Genomic DNA, 18,375 nt, shown 5'->3' with positions numbered 1-18,375 from the left:
TTAATAGGTAAACATGGAGGCACTGCAATGGATTAAACTCATTTACATAATTTCTTATGGGGAAATCTGACTTGGAACTCAACCAAATCCAAAACCAAGTCGACCAGCCTTCTGGAATGAAGTAAGTTTGTGCTCCAAGGTATCACTGTACGACTAAAGTTCTAAAGCTCCTGAGGGCAATTAAATACATGTACATGGTGAGTCTATCCCAGGAAACAGAGGACCTGAGGAAGGAGACACCCAGGCCAGCATCCTGGTTTATGGAGGCGTGAGGCCACAGTGCTGCCCACAGGGTCATTTTGCTGCCTGAAAATATGTTTTAGAAAATAAAATTGAGATAAAGTTTTGTGAGCCATTGGAATATAATAAACCAAAGGTTCAGACCCCCCAGGGCTGTGGGCTCGATCCCTGCCGCTGGTTGCATGTGTGACGTTTGCTTGTTCACCCTGTTTCCTCCTACAGCCCACAAACATTCACCCAGATGAACTGCTATCTCTCACTTGTTCACGGTGTGTGTGTCTGCTGCAAGCTTTTAGTACTGATTCCAGTGTTAGACCCTGAAACTCACCAGATCCTTTATGTAGCAGCTGTGATACACCTTCTTCAAGTCCTCTTCCACATGCGGGCACGCTTTGTCCACATGGGTCAGTAGCACCAATAGAGGCACATCTAAAAACATCAACAGAAACGTCTCACTAGTGACATAGTATATGTTCTATTCAATAAGCCATCATCAGGTAACAGTTTCTTAAGCAAACTGATCAGCACACTGATGTCTGTCTTACTCAGAAGCACCGGCCAGCATCACTCTGCCTTTCCTCAATCAACATGTGTTCAGCTCAGCTCATGTTCATACCCTAATCTTCACTCCCAACCCTTTAAAAGTGGGCCCTATGTGACAGAAAGCCCTCCAGCTTCTCACAGATGGAGCGGCTCTGTGTGGAGGAGCATCCAGGACCTCCTTCAGTTACAGCATGAATACTGTTCCTGCCAAAGCCCCGGAAAACATGGTTTGCCATTTTCCATTCCAGAAAGCTGCTCTTGTTTTTACTTTGTCACGTTCCTGTATGATTATTCTGTGTTATTCATGTTCCCCTGCCCAACAACACACACTCAATAACAGATGCCACATTCCTCCCCACTCACTAACCTTGAAAACTAGTTTTCTTTCGGATTTCATCAACTTTCATCTTCATTTCTGTAGCCATGATTCCTAATGATGAGCTGTCTATCACATACACCACACAGTGGATCCTGTCCTTAATTTGTAACTCTGTCTGACCAGCACCAGGTTGCCATGGTGATGCAGGGTTGAACTAAACAGACAAAACATTGTTAATGACACATACAGACATGCACTGACTATTAGATCATGAGAAACTGAAGTAAAATCTCATATGACATCTGTGTAATTCCTTATTTATGTGAGAACAAATCAATGGATAAGATTTAATTTTGTCAGAAGAGAATGTAGGGAGAAGACGACCAGTATCTGTAAACATGTGACTGTTATAAGCCATTAATGGGATCAGACATGCATGCATTCATATGGCAGCTGTTACTGAGGCCTGCTTAGATACACAGCTCTTACCCAGTACCTTTTTTTATGCAGCCCTTCAGGATGCTCTCAATATCTTCAATGTTAACCCCTTCGTTTGCTTTTCTGAGATTTAGTTTCCTGTATTCATATAGCAGTTGTTTTTTAGACATGCTTAGATACACAGCTCTTACCTGGTACTTGTCCGGTATGTAGCCCTTCAGGATGCTCTCAATATCGTCAGTTTTCACCCCTCCATTCGCAGTTGCCTCCAATCCCATGGTGTCACACAGTAGGAATCCCAGAGGCTGTCCGCCTCGACCTGCCATCACCTTGTAAGTGCGATACTGGAAGAGGACACATGATTTAATTCATCTTCTTGCTGCTAATATACTTCAGCAGGCATCTCAAACTCAAATAACATGGGAGCCCTGAGCTTCAGAGCTCAAAAGTCTTGGCTAGAAATGCTTATAATGTGATTTTTTTACAATTTGTCAGCCCCACTGAAAATAGGTTTTTGAAAAGTGTAATTGTAACAAAAAAATAGAATAATCACATTCTAAATGATCTAAGATTATTGGTGCTGAGTTTGCTGAATAAAAGCATTTGTAGCACTTTGGGATAAATGTTGTTTACATAAGTGAAATGTTTAATAGTTTTTCTGAATTGCTGAAATATTAAAAATCATTTTGTAAATAAAACTGCACGCCAATTGCCAAAAGTCATTCATTGAATCAGTCACTTGTTTGGCGAAACTTTAAACCATGCTCACCTAGTTAGACACAATTTTCAGATCTCAGTCACCCTTTTTGCAAAACTCGAAACACATTCTCATTCATCAAAACACATTTTGCGCTTTGGTGAACTTTGATGCAAAATAGAAAACAGACCGCAGAGATTAAGCGCAGCCAGCACACAGTAGTCATTTAAACACAATGACTCAAAACTGTTCACACACATTTCTAAACATTTGAAAAAGCCAAAGAGTGACTAGAATACAGAATACATGCCATAGGTGAATAGGAGTTGCATTTTGAAGTCAATGTACAAACTGGCCACACAGAGGATTCTTTCTGCATCGCCCAACAAGGGATAGCATCGCTAGTCCCAGCCCTGAGACATGGTGATGAGGCAGAATGAACATTCTTCCGTGACTCTGGCTTGGCAGTTGCACAACATTTTACTGTAATATGCCTCTCATTTGTTTACATTTTGGCTTTGTCCTTTACAGTAACTTTTCTGGAGTACTTTGTACGGCAAACGTTATATATTACAGTGTTTTACAATCGCCATGACAGCTTTCCAATACATTTAACAAGTTCCCAAAACTCTTAACACAGTTAGCACAACATCTGTCTTTGTAGGCTATAAAATTAACACATTTCTTGTTCCTATGATACAAAATGCATACAGTAAACACCAATTTAAAATGCTTGAACTTCTTTTACACACAAGCTCAACCAAGACCAAAACAATGTAATTTTACAGTCAAATCTACAAATGCTTTCACACTGTATGTCAGAACAGATAACATCATGTTCTAAACATAACTTATATAGGCTAAAGTCAATATAGAGCAACAGAAAGAAAGAAAGAAAGAAAGAAAGAAAGAAAGAAAGAAAGAAAGAAAGAAAAAGAATGCTTGCACGAGGGAAAGGAAGACGAGTAACAGGATTGAGAGGAGTGGGACAAGGACAAGGGAGAGGAGTGGGGCAAGGTAGAGGGAGAGGAGTGGGGCAAGGTAGAGGGAGAGGAGTTAGAATTTAGTTACAGTTGTGTGGTGGCGCTCAAAGAAGGACCAGAGGTAGGGTAACTGATCAAATAAGAGCTACTATCATTGACCATGTCATAAACCACGGACTATCATACAGAGAGGCTGGTGAACGAGTACAGCCAAATCTCAGCCGGGACACAGTGGCATCCATTGTCCGTATTCTCAGAGAAACCAACAGGTAGGATATTGCTTCTCCTACAGCAAAGTGTAAATAATTTTACCATTTACTGTATTAGAGTGACTGTATGCCTCCAGTCTCTAATATGTAATTGTATTTTGTCCCTCTAAGGACTCAACGTCTACCTCCCTCAGGGGGCAGAGGAAAGCTCTTGAATGAAGAACAGGAACTTGCTATTGTCAACATGGTGATTGCTGACAATGAAATAAAACTGAAGGACATTCAGTCCAGAGTTGTAGAGGACAACCTTGTCTTTGGGAACATTGCAGCAATCAGCATAACATCCATTTCTCGGACTCTAGCTAAGCACAGAGTCCGAATGAAAACACTATACAAAGTTCCTTTTGAAAGGAACAGTGAGCGCATCAAAGAACTCCGTCACCAATACGTCCAGGTAAGGTTATGCAATACAGTCATTACTGTACTATACACAGTGTGTTTTGCAGTAAACTACTCTATAACAGTACAGCGCAGCATTTACATACACTGTGTCTAATTACTTTCAGAAAGTCATGGAGTTGGAGGTGTTAGCAGAAATACATGCTACAGCGGTTATGGCGTGTAAAATATTATACTAAACCGAATGTATATATCTTTATGGAGGACTGGCACACACACGTTAAACTCCTGTCTCTTTACCGTCAAGAAGAAAAAACTTTATTAACACTTTTACAACATCGGCTTAGCTCACAGCTGCCACCCATCGGTCATCAATACAAACTCTTTCACATATATACACTTGACAATTTGAGAGCACATTATACATTTCTGTCAACATCCCCACTTGCTCTCACATTATCACCTTCAAAGAAAAATACAGTAGGTTCTATTTTCTCTTTACATCATATACACTCTCCTGTGTACATCTACTCTCCAAACATAAACTTTGCAAACTTAATCAACTTAAATGTTGTTGCAGGCTTTGTCATCACATCTGCTATCATTTGTTCAGTAGGGCAATAGATCAAACGTATTTTTCCATCATTCAACGATGACCTAACAAAATGGTATTTTATATCTACATGTTTGCATCTTTGTCTGCTTACCGGATTTTTCGCCAATGCAATCGCACCCTGATTATCTTCATATATCACAGGTGGTGCGTACTGATATCCATCAATACCTTCTAACAGCTGAACTAGGTACATGCATTCTTGTGTAGTTGCAGCTAAAGCCATATATTCTGCCTCACACGTAGACAGTGCCACAGTTGGTTGCTTTTTGGTTTTCCATGAAACCAAAGGACCGTTCACATTAAGGCTCACACAAAAACCTGTTGTGCTGCGTCTATCGGCTACATCGGCCGCCCAGTCCGCATCACTGTAAGCATAAATTCCCAGTTTGTCACTGTCACTTCTTCTGTAACACAACTCTTTCTCAGATGTGCCTTTTAGATATCTCAGTGTGTGTTTAACTGTACACCATTGCTCTTCTGTCGGTTCTGTAAAGTACTGAGACAGTTTACTAACAATAAAACTTAGATCTGGTCTTGTACATGTAGCTAGATAGATAAGGCTACCTACCACCTCTCTGTATTTCTTGACATGTTGCATCACTTCCGTATCACAATGGTAGCTCAAATTCTGTTCACAAGGAGTCATTCTTGGTTTACAATGTTGCATATTAAATCTTTCTAGAATTTTCTCCACATATCTCTTCTGCGACATTTTTACACATTCATGGTCTTGCTCAAAATCAATACCAAGAAAATGTTTCAGTCTACCCATGTCTTTCATTTTAAATTTTCCAGTGAGCATTTCCTTCACAATCTTTAGTGCATTTTCGTCCCTGGCAGCAATGATCAAGTCATCTACCCACACAACCATAATCACTTTCTCAGTTGTTGTTTCTTTAGTGTAAACACAATGATCCATCAGATTTTTTACAAATCCATTACCAATCAGAAATTCGTTTAACATTGTATTCCAGTTTCTTCCTGATTGTTTTAGACCATACAGTGATTTTTTCAGTTTACACACTAATTTCTTATTAGTTTTGCATTTGATCTCATAACCTTCTGGCTGTTCAATGTAGATCTCACAATCTATGGGTGCATGCAAGTAAGCAGTTTTCACATCCATCTGATGTAAGATCAGGTTATCCTGTACTGCTTTCTGCATTATTACCCTGATGCTAGTCATATTGGCAGTAGGAGAAAATGTTTCCTCATAGTCAATTCCCTTTTTCTGATTGTATCCTTTGGCTACAAATCATGCTTTGAATTTATCAGACCCATCAACATCTTTCTTAACTGCATATACCCATCTACCCCCCACTGCTTTCTTACCCTCAGGTAAGCTGGTTAAGGTAAATGTGTCGTTATCTTTCAATGACTGCATTTCTTCATCCATTGCTTTACACCACTCTTTTGAGTTTGGTGAATTAACAGCTTCCCTGAATGAGAGGGTACATTACATATAACTTTGTAACAGAAATCTATGTTAGTCAGAATTTGATCATCATTCTCTTTTCCCAATACATAATCACTTAAATAAGCAGGTTTCTGTCTCACTCGAGAGGGGTATCGCCTGGGTTTGTTATCGGTCTCATCTACCTGTGGTTGAGACGCCTGTGGCTGTGTTTTCTCAGGAGCATTTACTGGAACCTGGTCTTGTGTATGCCCTGTACTCACACTGGTATTTTGTTTAGTCTTACTAACTCCGTTCAACATTTCCAAATCGTCGTCAATGTCCGTCTGTGTTTCCCGCTCTACTTTAGTCTTGGTCACGAATTTCACCAATCTGTGTTTCTGTACCTTCCCATTTTCAGGATAGTAAACCATGTAAGCTGGGCTATTTTTGTCATACCCAACAAAGATTCCTTTCTCACATTTTGGATCAAGCTTTCTTTTGTCCTGTTTATAGGCATAACACACTGACCCAAACTTCTGCATCCTAGAGAGATCAGGTCGCCTCCCTGTTAGTATTAAGTAAGGTGTCTTTCCTGTGCGTCTGTTATATCATCTGTTTCTTATTACAGCTGCCGTCTGTACTGCAAAGGTCCACAAATCTTTTGGCAATTCACTCTCTATCAACATGCACCGTGCCATATCAAACAATGTCCGCCAATTTCTCTCAGCAGTTCCGTTCTGATGAGGCGAGTATGGAGCTGAGGTCTCATGTCTAATCCTATTTTTGCTGAGTAGGGTTTGGTAATTCCTTCCTGTGAACTCTGTACCGTTATCTGACCTAATACGTTTAATTGTCCCATATGGGGCAGTATCTGCAAGAAATTTTTCTGTTGCAGACGTTGTATCACTCTTATTTTTCAAAAAGTACACAAAAATCGTACTGGAGTAATCATCAGTGAATGACAATGCAAATCTGTACCCATCTCTAGACTCCGGCTCTATTGGACCAGCCAAATCGGTGTGCACTAACTCAAGACATCAAGACACTAACTTACATCTGGCTCCCTGTTACACGTCTGAGCAAATTTTCCCTGAATACACACCTCACAGGGTAGTACTGGTTTGTCTGGTGTACCTTTGATTGTCATACCATCAACAACTCCCTGTAATTTCTGAATGTCATCATAATTACAGTGCCCCAAAATCTCATGCCATGTCTGCATGTCATGACAACTCTTACAATGATCAACACACTCATCATTCAGTGTTTGTAAATAGTACAGTCTGTTCTGTTCATTAATTAGGAATGTTGTACCATCTCTATGTTGAAGGATGTCTTTCCCTTGTTTGAAGATAATAGTTGCTCCATTGGCTGTGGCTGCTTTTACAGAAAAGATGTCCTGTGGGTATGAGGGGATGTACAACGCCTGTCTCAACGTCGTGGTCTGGCGTTGTCCTTTGCTGTCAATCAAGCTGGGCTCTGCATCACCCCTGCGCTCTGCCACCCCATTGCATCTTGTGCCATCGGCCAGCTATATACTGTGTGTCTCAGCGTGGAAGCTATCGTCAAACTTCTTGAACTTCGTTATATCCGTGACGATATGTGAGGTTGCCCCCGTATCTACCATCAGACCAGTCAGCCTTATGTCGCGCCTTGGTTGGACGTCTGCGTTTCCCTCGCTCATACAGAATGCGTATTCCTTGCTACTCATCTCCTCTGAGACTTGTCTTGCATTGTGGCTTCGCTGTTTCCGTCTGCAGTTCGCGTCGCGGTGCGTGGAGTTTTTACACCGGCTGTACCACTGTTTGCGTCGACATGCTTTTGCCATGTGTCCTTTTATACCGCATCTGAAGCACACTATATCGGTACTCTCGGTTCCCCGATCACTCGTACTCACCGAAGCAGGTTTTGCACTCGGCTGTATCCGCGCTTTCATCACGTTGCCGTCAGACGTTGCAACGCGCATTTTCTCTGTGTCTTCGTAACTCCGTAATCTGGTTTTAAATTCAGCAAAAAGGAATCAGTACTTCGCTTTGCGTAATATGGATCGCGAATGGTTTAAATGATTCAGGCAGTCCCTTTAGAATCATTGCTACTAATAGTCCATCACTCAATGTTTCACCAGCATTTCTCAGTGCCGTGATGGCCGACTCTGCCCGTATGATGTAGTCGATCACACTTTCGCTGCTTAACTTTCGGAGTGAGGTTAGTTCAGTATACAGACTAATTACACGGGGCTTCCCTTTGCCTGCATAGTAGTCCCGCAGTATTTGTAATGCTTTTCGTCCATCGTCTGTTGCTTCTCGCATCACCAACGATAAACTCTTATCATCCAGGAATTGGATTAATTCAGCATATGCCTCCGCATTTTTCTGCTCGTCCTCTTCCTCATCCTCGTCGTGGATGGGCCCTCTTAAAATGGTATCCTTCAGCCCTTGCAACCGAAGATGGCCCAAAAATTTTGTCTCCCACAGTTCATAATTACGCTCATCTCCATTAAAGATTAGCCGGGACCAGCGACTACTTGACTCGGTTACCCGTCTACTCATGGTTCTAGTATATCACGCAACAAAAACGCACTCGGTATGTTGCCACGGTTTTCTTAGCGAGAAAAATAATCATTGAAAACCTTTTAATTTGCTCTGGGCCCATAACCTGTTAGCAGAAATACATGCTACAGCGGTTATGGCGTGTAAAATATTATACTAAACCGAATGTATATATCTTTATGGAGGACTGGCACACACACGTTAAACTCCTGTCTCTTTACCGTCAAGAAGAAAAAACTTTATTAACACTTTTACAACATCGGCTTAGCTCACAGCTGCCACCCATCGGTCATCAATACAAACTCTTTCACATATATACACTTGAAAATTTGAGAGCACATTATACATTTCTGTCAACAGGAGGCCAATCAAGTCCCACATGAAATTATCTATGTTGACGAGGCTGGCTTCAACTTGGCGAAAAGGCGTCGCTGTGGGAGAAACATAACAGGCCAAAGGGCCACGGTTACCGTGCCGGGCCAGAGAGGAGCCAACATCACCATGTGCGCCGCAATCTCCAACAACGGTGCACTCCTGCATAAATGTCAGATTGGCCCCTACAACACCGACCGCCTTCTCCTGTTTTTAGAAGACTTGCACGAAAGACTGGTGCCACAGGTAGAAAGGGGACAGGTGGGAGACCACTTGCCTATATATGTTATCACATGGGACAATGTGGCATTCCACCATTCCCGTGCAGTCACAGCCTGGTTTGACGCCCATCCAAGGATGATGTCCCATTTCATTGCCCCTTACTCCCCTTTCCTCAACCCCATTGAGGAGTTTTTCTCAGCCTGGAGATGGAAGGTTTTTGACCATCATCCACATGACCAAATGTCCCTCCTGGATGCAATGGATGCTGCATGCCAAGACATCACAGCTGAACTCTGCCAGGGGTGGATGAGGCATGCCAAAAGATTCTTCCCACGATGCTTTGCCAGAGAAGATATCAGGTGCGATGTAGATGAGAACATGTGGCCAAATGCAGAAGACCGGGCAGAATAGAAGATTACTTTGTTTTTTTTATTATAATTCTGGTGCTTTTTCTGTTTGTATATCTTGCAGTAATGTCCTTTTGCAAATAAAAGTCTGTACTGCTGCAGTTCTGTGTCTGTATTTTTTTTACATAAACTGTACATTTTATAAAGCTACTCTGAGATGGTTATTAATTTTTTTTGTATTGAATTTCTGCAGCAAATGAAACAAAATGCATGCATTTACTAACCCAACAAAACAAAAATGTGGGAAGGCTTCAAATATAAGGGCAGACCTGACACATAAAATAATGCAGTTTCTGTAATTTCAGCTGACGATAGTGTTTTTTTGTCAATGTGTTATGATTGACTAAATGTTCCTGGTGGAAGAGAACATGTCTTAGTGTTTTCAATAATTATTTGATTTTAAAACATGTTTTCAGTGTTTTGCTAGACATATTGTACTGTGGTAGTTTATTATTGTATTTTGAAAATTAGTTTTGGGGTTCAGTTTACAATGTGTGATTTTGAGCATGAAATTAACCGTTTTGCCAATTGTGTGTTTCAGGTGTGTTGGTCCGTTAAGAGTTTAGGGAACTTGTTAAATGTATTGCAAAAACTGTCATAGCGATTGTAAAAAACTGTAGTTATCAGTCATAACTGTACAGTATACAAATATTTTTGGTAACCGACCATACTTTTTTTTTTACTATAGTCTTGCGGTTTCTAATTTACATGCCAACAACAGTTTTGACTGGTAGCGTTTTCATTTTTTTGTGAGTTTAGCTTGAATTTTAAGGTGTATGCTTAGTGGCTTGATTAAAGGAGATGAGATTTTCGGAAATGTGTTTTAGCAATTCAGAAAAACTGTAAAATATCAAGGCATGTCAGACTACTGGGTGAAAGGCCTCAGACTCCAAAGGGTTACAGTAAATACTTATCATGCTGTGTTTCTTTTATGTTCCTCTTTTTGAGTCTGGTACTATGACAAAAAATTCCCAATCTATCTATCCAGTGCTACTTCATCATTCCATCCTCTTTGTGTAATGTACTGATGTACAGTACTGTCAGCAAAACAGCATGATACTACCACCACCCTGCTTGACCATTGGTTCAGTGTTCTTAGGTTAAGAAAACAACCTCACCTTGATCCCCTGCAAACATATCTCTTTTCATTGTGGCCAAGCAGAGAAGTTAATGACACATTCAATTAATGACACGTCATTGTGACTGCCCCCACCCCCATCCCCACCCCCACCCTGTGAATATGCAGCCATCAGCAGCCTTTCAGACTGCTAGCCAGACAGAACACACTAAGGAATGTGTCTGTTTTATTCAAGCACAGTACAGAATCATATGTTTTTTTTATTTTTCATTTTCCACTCTGTCCACCTTTATTCTCCAAAATCAACCTTATTACTTTGTTTAGGCCTGTAATTAGTCTGTTACACATATCTTGGGTCACTCTCCTCTTCCATAATAACTCTATTGCTTGGACATGCTGCTGCTTTGTACCTGGCTTGACCTCCTTGCGAATCAAGTCAAGTAGTCAAGTCAAGTAGGTTTTATTGTCATTTCAACAATACACACAGTATATAGAGAAATGAAATAATGTTCCTCCAGGACCATGGTGCAACACAGAGCAGGACAAAGACAGAGCAACATCTGAAGTCTTTCATCATGTGCCAAACAAGCTCGATGGGCTTCGAATTTGTTTAATTTTCATATACCACACTGTCCCTTGCTTAACGATATCAGTCTTATTACTTTGTTTAGGCCTGTAATTATTGTATTGAACACATCTTGGGTCTGCCTCATCTCCAAAAGGTGAAGTAAAATACAAAATTCTAATTTCATCAATAAACTGACTAAAAACACATTTTGCTAGTTTTAGGCCATCTTTGCCTCACAAGAGAAACAATTTCTTAAATTTCACAGGCCATTTATTGCAGTGTCGTCAGTTCATAAATAAAATTGGAATTTTGTATAAATATAAGAAAATCATACTTGCTTAGATTTTCATTTTTTTGTAGTGAAGTTAAGATGTTCAGGTGTTCTACCTGATTTCAGGTAAGTCGCTTCAGCTTTCATAATCACTGCTCTCCCTGGTGGATGGATAAATCATTGCAAGTACTTTACACACAGAGAGTTAAGGGGTGGATCATGGGGACCCCCTTGTTCATTATAGTCAAGGTCCCACCCAGAACCCAGTGGGGATCGGTCATGGACCACCCAAGGACCAGCCAAGGACCAGCCAAGGCCCCATCATGGAAACAGGGGAAAATTCAAGTGGCTGTAAGTGTATTGTTTTTAGACATATTTAAAATTACACATGGTATTGAAAACAATAAAAAATAAGGTAAAGGTGTCATGTCCTGCCCACCATGCTGCCTGATCCTCTTGTCTCTAAAAAGCCATGTCTGGTGCTTGTTTGTCTCACCTCTCGTTCTTGCTCTCCTATTAACCTTTCCCAGCTGCCTCTTGTCTGTGCCCTCGTTACTCCAGTATGTAAGTGCTTCCCAGGCTTGTGCTCATTAACGTTGTGCTTGCCTGTTGCTATATTCTAGTCTCCCTGTTTGATTTCCTGTGATCCTGTTGGCTTGCCAGTTTCATTTATATTAATAAATCACCTTTTGTGTGCAACTGTATACTTGCTCCCCAAGTCTTTGGCCTGGTGCATACAACAAAATGAAGGAACTCCTCCCAGCACCAGTAGATCACCTGAATCCTTACCACTGATTGCTGCTGCCTGTTTTCAGGCTTACTTCATGGTACTTGCACAGGCAGCAGTACATCTTTCCCCGGAGAGAATGGCCTGACTCTGAGGGGTTTACAAGGGTACGTGGCCATCCTCTCCTTGGACTCTCTGATGGGGGAAGTGATGGCTATAGTGGGGGTTCTTGGAGCCATCTGGGATGAGGTTAGTGCACTGAACTTAATGGAGGTGGAATCCACCGCAGACAAAGAGCCTGCTGACTCCACATCGCTCACCACTGGGCCACCTGCTTCTGCATCATCGCCCGAAGGCAGACAGCAGGACATTACTCCGGGACTAGCTACTGTCCCACTGCTTGCTGCAGATGCGAACGCTGGTTCCCCAAAGTTCTACATTAGCTTCTACTGGTGGAGGCAGAGGCTTAGGAAACGAGATGCAGGAGAGGCCTTTGTCGCTCCACTAGCCCCCAGCCCAGGAGAGGCCTTCATCACTCTGTTAGCGCCTGGCCCAAGGCTTCCAGCCCCGAGAGGGCTGCCCACCTTGCACCCGCAGTGGCCACCACAGATGAGGTTTCTGTTGCTCCCAGCTCCAAGGGCGCCACTTTGCCCATGCTCCCAACATGCCAGGTCATCTGCCTTGCCCATTTCTGGAAGGCCTGGTTCTACCCCGCTCACTGCATGATGTCCTGTTGAATATAGCTTCACTCTCAGCTGCCAGGCCAGTGAGAGCTGTTCTGTTCTGCCCATATCTGGACGTCCTGGTTCCGTTCTGCCTGTGTCTAGGCCTCCAGGTTCCCTCCAGCCTGTCCTGCCCATCTTCAGCTGTCCCAGTCGTCATGCCCTTCAAGCTCCTCAATGCCCTCCTATCCCTCCATCTCTCACCCTGCAGGTCCCTTATCCTCCTGTTCCTATCCTGTCTCCTAAGTGCCCCCCTGGTCTGGTTCCACTGTCTCTGCAGCACCATCTGACCCTGGCCCTGCTGTCTTCTTGGTGCCACCTAGCCACTCTGACCCCTCAGTGCCACCTGGTCCCACAAGTTCTCCAACCCCAGGAGGCTCTGCGTCCTTTAGTCTGCCCCCCACATCACAGGGTCTGGATGATCCCCTGCCAAGCCCTGTTCCCTCCTGCTCTGCCCTGGTTTTGCCCTGTTGCCCCTTCCCAACTTTGCTCTTCCCTAATCTGTGTCCCTAATGGTGTCTGGTCCTGTGTCCCTGGTCTTGTCCTTGTATCTGGGGACTTTGTATGTCTATCCTGGTGTTAGGCTCCACGGTCAAAGCCCTAGGGTGGTGTGTTCCTGTCCAGTTCTGTTTTGTCCATGGGTTCTGTCCCTCTGTAGTAAAATCTGTCCTGTCCAGGTGTGACCTGTTTTATTTGCCCCCATCTCTTTTCCTGGGTCTCCTTGGTCATTTTCAGTCCATTCCTGGCCTGGTCCCTGCCTGGTCTGTGACCCTGTCAGTGTTTGTCCTGTCCCATCCAGATTCTGGGGAGGGGTGGGGTACAGTCCTTCCCTGCCCATGATGTCTGCCTGATCCTCCAGTTTCCTCCCTGCCACTGCTCTAACAAACCACAACTGGTGCACGTTTTTCACCTCTTGTTCTTGCCCTCAGGTTAGCAATTCCCAACTGCCTCTTGTCTGGGCCCTCATTAACTCAGTATTTAAGTGCTTCCCAGTCTTGTGGTCCCCAGTTCCATCATTAACGTTGTTTGCCTGTTGTCCATATCCACACCTCCCTGTTTCTTCCCCTGTGATCCTGTTTGCCAGTTCCATTTCTATTAATCAACCACCTTTTCTTTGCCCCCCCTCCCTACCTGCTCCCCAAGTCTTTTGCCCTGGTGTACAACACAAGGAATTGAACTTAGCAAAGAAGAGTGCAAAGAGTAGACCATCCATATATAGCTTGTCCTAATGTATAAATTAAAACATTGCACCTCATTTTTAATTGAAGCTGTCTGTGATCATCCCTTGTGTATCACTCTGCTTCCCTTTTGCAAAAAGAAATAATTTCCCATCACTTCAGAACTATGTCTCCGGGTAAAATTTTTGTGACAATGGGCTCAAACTGTCATGCCCGGCTCGTCCGCTCCTCGTGTGTGCCACGCCCCCTGATTACCCACGTGTACTTCCCTGATCGTCTCCTGCTGTGTCCGCTTCCTTTAATTAGTCTTTGTGTATTTAAGTCCTGGTCTGACCTGTTCCCCTTGTCCGTCATTGTAGTTAGTTGTGGTTTGGTGATGGTTAATGTGGTGTTCCTGACGTTACCTGTTCCTAACCCTTGTGCCGGAATAAACCCGAGTTTTGCCTTGCTTTCGGCTTCCTGCCTGTTCCATCCACACCTACCCGCACGCTCGTGAAATGAAGACTCGCATAATCACATTACCTTCACGGTCAGGCTTGTGTGTATAAATCCTACGTCAGCTTGGCTTGTTATGTTGCCACGGAAGATAGAGTTGATGGAGTTGAAGAAGCTCGATTTTCCAGCTGTAATCTGACCAATAAGAAGAATCCGAGCCTGAGGCACTGAATCAATAAGGGGCTTGTAATCCTCTATGTATTTCACAAGGTCCTTTCTTGTGCTATAGGAATGGAAATGGGAATTAGTCAAAATTTATAAGAAACACAAATAGTTCTATATCTAATATACAACAGTTAGTTTCGACCAAGAAATCTGATTGGACAAAATGTTTTTTATGAGTGCTGTTAGAGTATAACCGCACTTGGACATTTCACATCAGATGTATCACTCCGCTTTACAGGTGTATCTAAAAACCATTAAGCAATAACATATGAGAAGGAATGTGGACCATGGAGTGTTTGTCCTGGATCAGTTGAAACAATATGACATGCTGCACGGAAATATAAAATGCATTCAGGCCGGCTTTGTTGTAACTCAAGACAATTGCTGCAAATAGGCCTACTGGATCCTCATGGAACGCAACTCTGGTGCTGGAATCGTCTTCAGAGATGTTTGTATTATAATATAGGTCCAAACTTTTTATGGCATGTGGAATCATAAACCTGAATGCTTTTTCGATGCATCAGCTTATATCCATGAAGTATGGCGTACTGTTTCAAGTGATCGGTTTCAAAACAGAAAATATTACTCAGAAAACAGGATGATTATCTCATTATTTCAGAAAAACTGAAAATGTTACTTATAAAAACAGGGTTCTTATGTCCTTATTTTGGAAAAACAGAACTTTTTTTTTCCCCAGAATAATGTAATATGCTTCCAGAACTAAAACTTTAAATCTCATTAAGAATTTTTTGCACATTTACAAATCTCATTACACACACAAATGTTCTGAATACACATTTACAGATTCTTATACACTTTTGTAAATCTCAGTATGCATTTACAGATTCTTTTACATTTACAAATATGATGATGCACACACTGATTGAGATACAGTCACACAACTCTCCACACACATTTGCAAATAATTTTGCTACAATAATAGTCATACTCATGGGCCCACTGGTGAAATCACTACCAGCCATGGGATTACAACTAGTGAACGTCTTATCATGGGTGCAGAGACCTAACCTGCAGTGCCACACAGCACCATATGCAGGCTGTATGTGTGTCTGGGTGTGTTTGATAGCAGAAGGTTTACAGTATATTATTCATGAATATTTAAAAAACACAGGTATATAATAATAATAATAATAATAATAATAATAATAATAATAATGACACATTTTATTTATAGGTGCCTTTCTGGACACTCAAGGACACTGTACAGTGAATGCAAAAGAACAATATAAATCATAAAACCATAAAATACAAAAAATACAAGAATATAAAATATAGGTTAAATTAGACAAAGCAACTGAATTCACAGAGAGAAAGCCAGCTTGAACAGGTGGGATTTAAGTTTCGATTTGAAGAGTGGAAGTGAGTCAGTGTTTCTGAGCTGTGATGGTAATGAGTTCCATAGCCGAGGAGCTGAGTGACTGAAAGCTCTGCTCCCCATGGTGGGAAGACGGGCGAGGGGGACAGTGAAATGGATGGAGGACGAGGATCTGAGGGTGCGAGGGGGAGTGGCAATTTGTAGGAGGTCGGACAGATATGGAGGAGCAAGGTTGTGGATGGCCTTAAATGTTAACAGCAAGATCTTAAAGTTAATACGGAACTCAACTGGCAGCCAGTGAAGCTGCTGCAGAACGGGAGTGATGTGGTGGATGGAGGAGGTTCGGGTGATAATACGGGCAGCTGAACTAATTGAAGCTTATGAAGGGATTTCTTAGAGAGACCAAAGAGGAGAGAGTTGCAGTAATGTAAGCGAGTGGTAACAAGACTGTTAACAAGAATAGCAGTGGTATGTGGAGTAAGGGAAAGACGTAGATGATTAATATTACGTAGGTGGAAATATGAAGGAAATATGAGTGATGTTATTGATGTGAGACCGGAAGGGTAAGGTACTGTCGAGGATGACACCCAATTTGTTTAATTTAAGAAAGTTTAAAGAGAACCAGGACTTAATTTCTGCTAAACAATCAATGAGGGAGGAAGGTAAAATGGAAGAGTTGAGTTTGCTACTGAAGTAGAGCTAGGTGTCATCTGCATAACAGTGGAAATTGATATTGTACTTGTGATTTTGCCTAGGGGAAGGAGGTAGATAATGAAGAGGAGGGGCCTCAGGACAGAGCCCTGGGGCACACCTGAAGTGACAGTGGAGGGCTGAGATGTGAAAGATTTTTCCTAGGGGAAGGAGGTAGATAATGAAGAGGAGGGGCCTCAGGACAGAGCCCTGGGGCACACCTGAAGTGACAGTGGAGGGCTGAGATGTGAAAGATTTGAGCTGAATGAACTGAGTGCGGCCAGAGAGGTAAGATTTGATCCAGTGTAATGGAGTGTTTCTGATACCAATGGAAGATAATCTATTTACAAGGGTGTTGTGACAAATAGTATCAAAGGCTGCACTCAGGTCAAGAAGAATGAGAATAGTTAGTAAACCAGAGTCAGCAGCCATAAGTAGGTCGTTAGTGATTTTTATAAGTGTGATTTCTGTGCTATGAAGACGGCGAAAACCAGACTGGAACTGTTCATACAAATTATTGTGAGGTAAGTGGGAATGAAGTTGAATAGCTACTGTTTTTTCAAGAATTTTAGAGATAAAAGGTAAATTAAAAATTGGACGGAAGTTATTGAAGTCAGTAGGCTCAGCACCAGGTCGTCAGTATTGGAGTTATGACAGAAGTTTTGAATGATGGAGGAATAGTTCCAGTGGTGAGAGAAGAGTAAATGAGAGACGAAATGAGGGGAACCAGAGAAGGGAGACAGGCCTCAACCAAATCTGAGGGCAGAGGGTCTAACTGACAGGTGGGTGACTTGAAATTTCTGAAAGGGTGGGAAGCTGAAAGGATGAAAATGTCAGAGTAGGGGAGTGGAGCTCAAATGAGTTCAAATGAGGTTGATCCAAGGTCCCAATGGATCCTCTGAAGAAGGACATAAGGGAATTACAGCGATTAGCTGAATAAAGATGGGATGGTAGAAAATCTGGGGGTTGGATAATATTGTTGAGTATCGAAAACAATGCCTTAGTATTACCCAAATCGGATGAAATTATATGGGAATAATAGTTGGATTTGGTTTAAGCATTTGAATCCCTGTAGTATGATATATGGTCTTTGAACATCTCTTTGTGAACAGTGAGTCCAGTCTTTCTGTAAAGCCTCTCTAGTTGGCGACCTTTGGCTTTCAAAAGCCGAAGTTCAGATGTAAACCAGGGAGCAGAAATACAAAAAGAGACAGATCTGGTTTTTAATGGGGCACCAGAGTTAAGAATGTCATGAAGCCCAGAGTTATAATAGGAAACTAACTCTTCTGGGGTGGATATATTGGGAATGTCCATAAGGGAGTTAATGCTAGAAAAAAAGTAAATCTAAGCTGATATTTTTAATATTGTGAAAGGAAATGAAACGAGGGAGCTTATGAATGGAAAATGTGAGTTCAACTTTAAATGAGAGGAGGAAATGATCAGTTATAGGGAGTTCAACTGCTGTACAATCAGAGGGGCTAACACCAGAGCAGCAAATTAATCCAATATATGCCCTTTAGAGTGAATCGGAATATCGGTGTACTGCTGAAGTCCAGAACTCTCGAGACAGGATGTAAAGTCTCTTGTCTTCCTGCTCCTCAGTAGCGTCTGTGCGCCACTTGCTACACTGGTTGGTGTTCCAAACTTTTTGTCTTTCGATACCTAAATTGCATTTATATGTATTTTTCAACTTGAACTTCTAACTTGGAGAGACTGACAACCGATTAGACTTTTAAACTTTCCACGCAAGATTAT

The 18,375-nt window shown here is 42.1% G+C and overlaps 2 protein-coding genes across 2 annotated transcripts in view; one reads left to right on the top strand and one right to left on the bottom strand.

Moving 5' to 3' along the window:
- The window catches only part of LOC125721930 (protein NLRC5-like), a gene marked incomplete at its 3' end in the record, with an annotated part of 510,329 nt that overhangs the window by 199,346 nt on the left and 292,608 nt on the right, over nucleotides 1–18,375 (top strand). The gene's annotated exons all lie outside the window — the stretch shown is intronic.
- The window catches only part of LOC125721942 (uncharacterized), a 46,363-nt gene that overhangs the window by 11,216 nt on the left and 16,772 nt on the right, over nucleotides 1–18,375 (bottom strand). Inside the window, exons 3-6 of the mRNA XM_048998174.1 lie at nucleotides 14,457–14,652; nucleotides 1,732–1,884; nucleotides 1,151–1,316; nucleotides 569–669 (exon numbers count right to left, since the gene is read on the bottom strand). Of these exons, the coding sequence (XP_048854131.1) occupies nucleotides 569–669; nucleotides 1,151–1,316; nucleotides 1,732–1,884; nucleotides 14,457–14,652 (616 nt within the window). The remainder of the gene's footprint in view (nucleotides 1–568; nucleotides 670–1,150; nucleotides 1,317–1,731; nucleotides 1,885–14,456; nucleotides 14,653–18,375) is intronic.

The sequence above is a fragment of the Brienomyrus brachyistius genome, unplaced genomic scaffold (genome assembly GCF_023856365.1).
Source record: "Brienomyrus brachyistius isolate T26 unplaced genomic scaffold, BBRACH_0.4 scaffold36, whole genome shotgun sequence".
Classification (NCBI taxonomy): domain Eukaryota; kingdom Metazoa; phylum Chordata; class Actinopteri; order Osteoglossiformes; family Mormyridae; genus Brienomyrus; species Brienomyrus brachyistius.
This window is presented reverse-complemented; position numbering and strand designations above follow the sequence as displayed.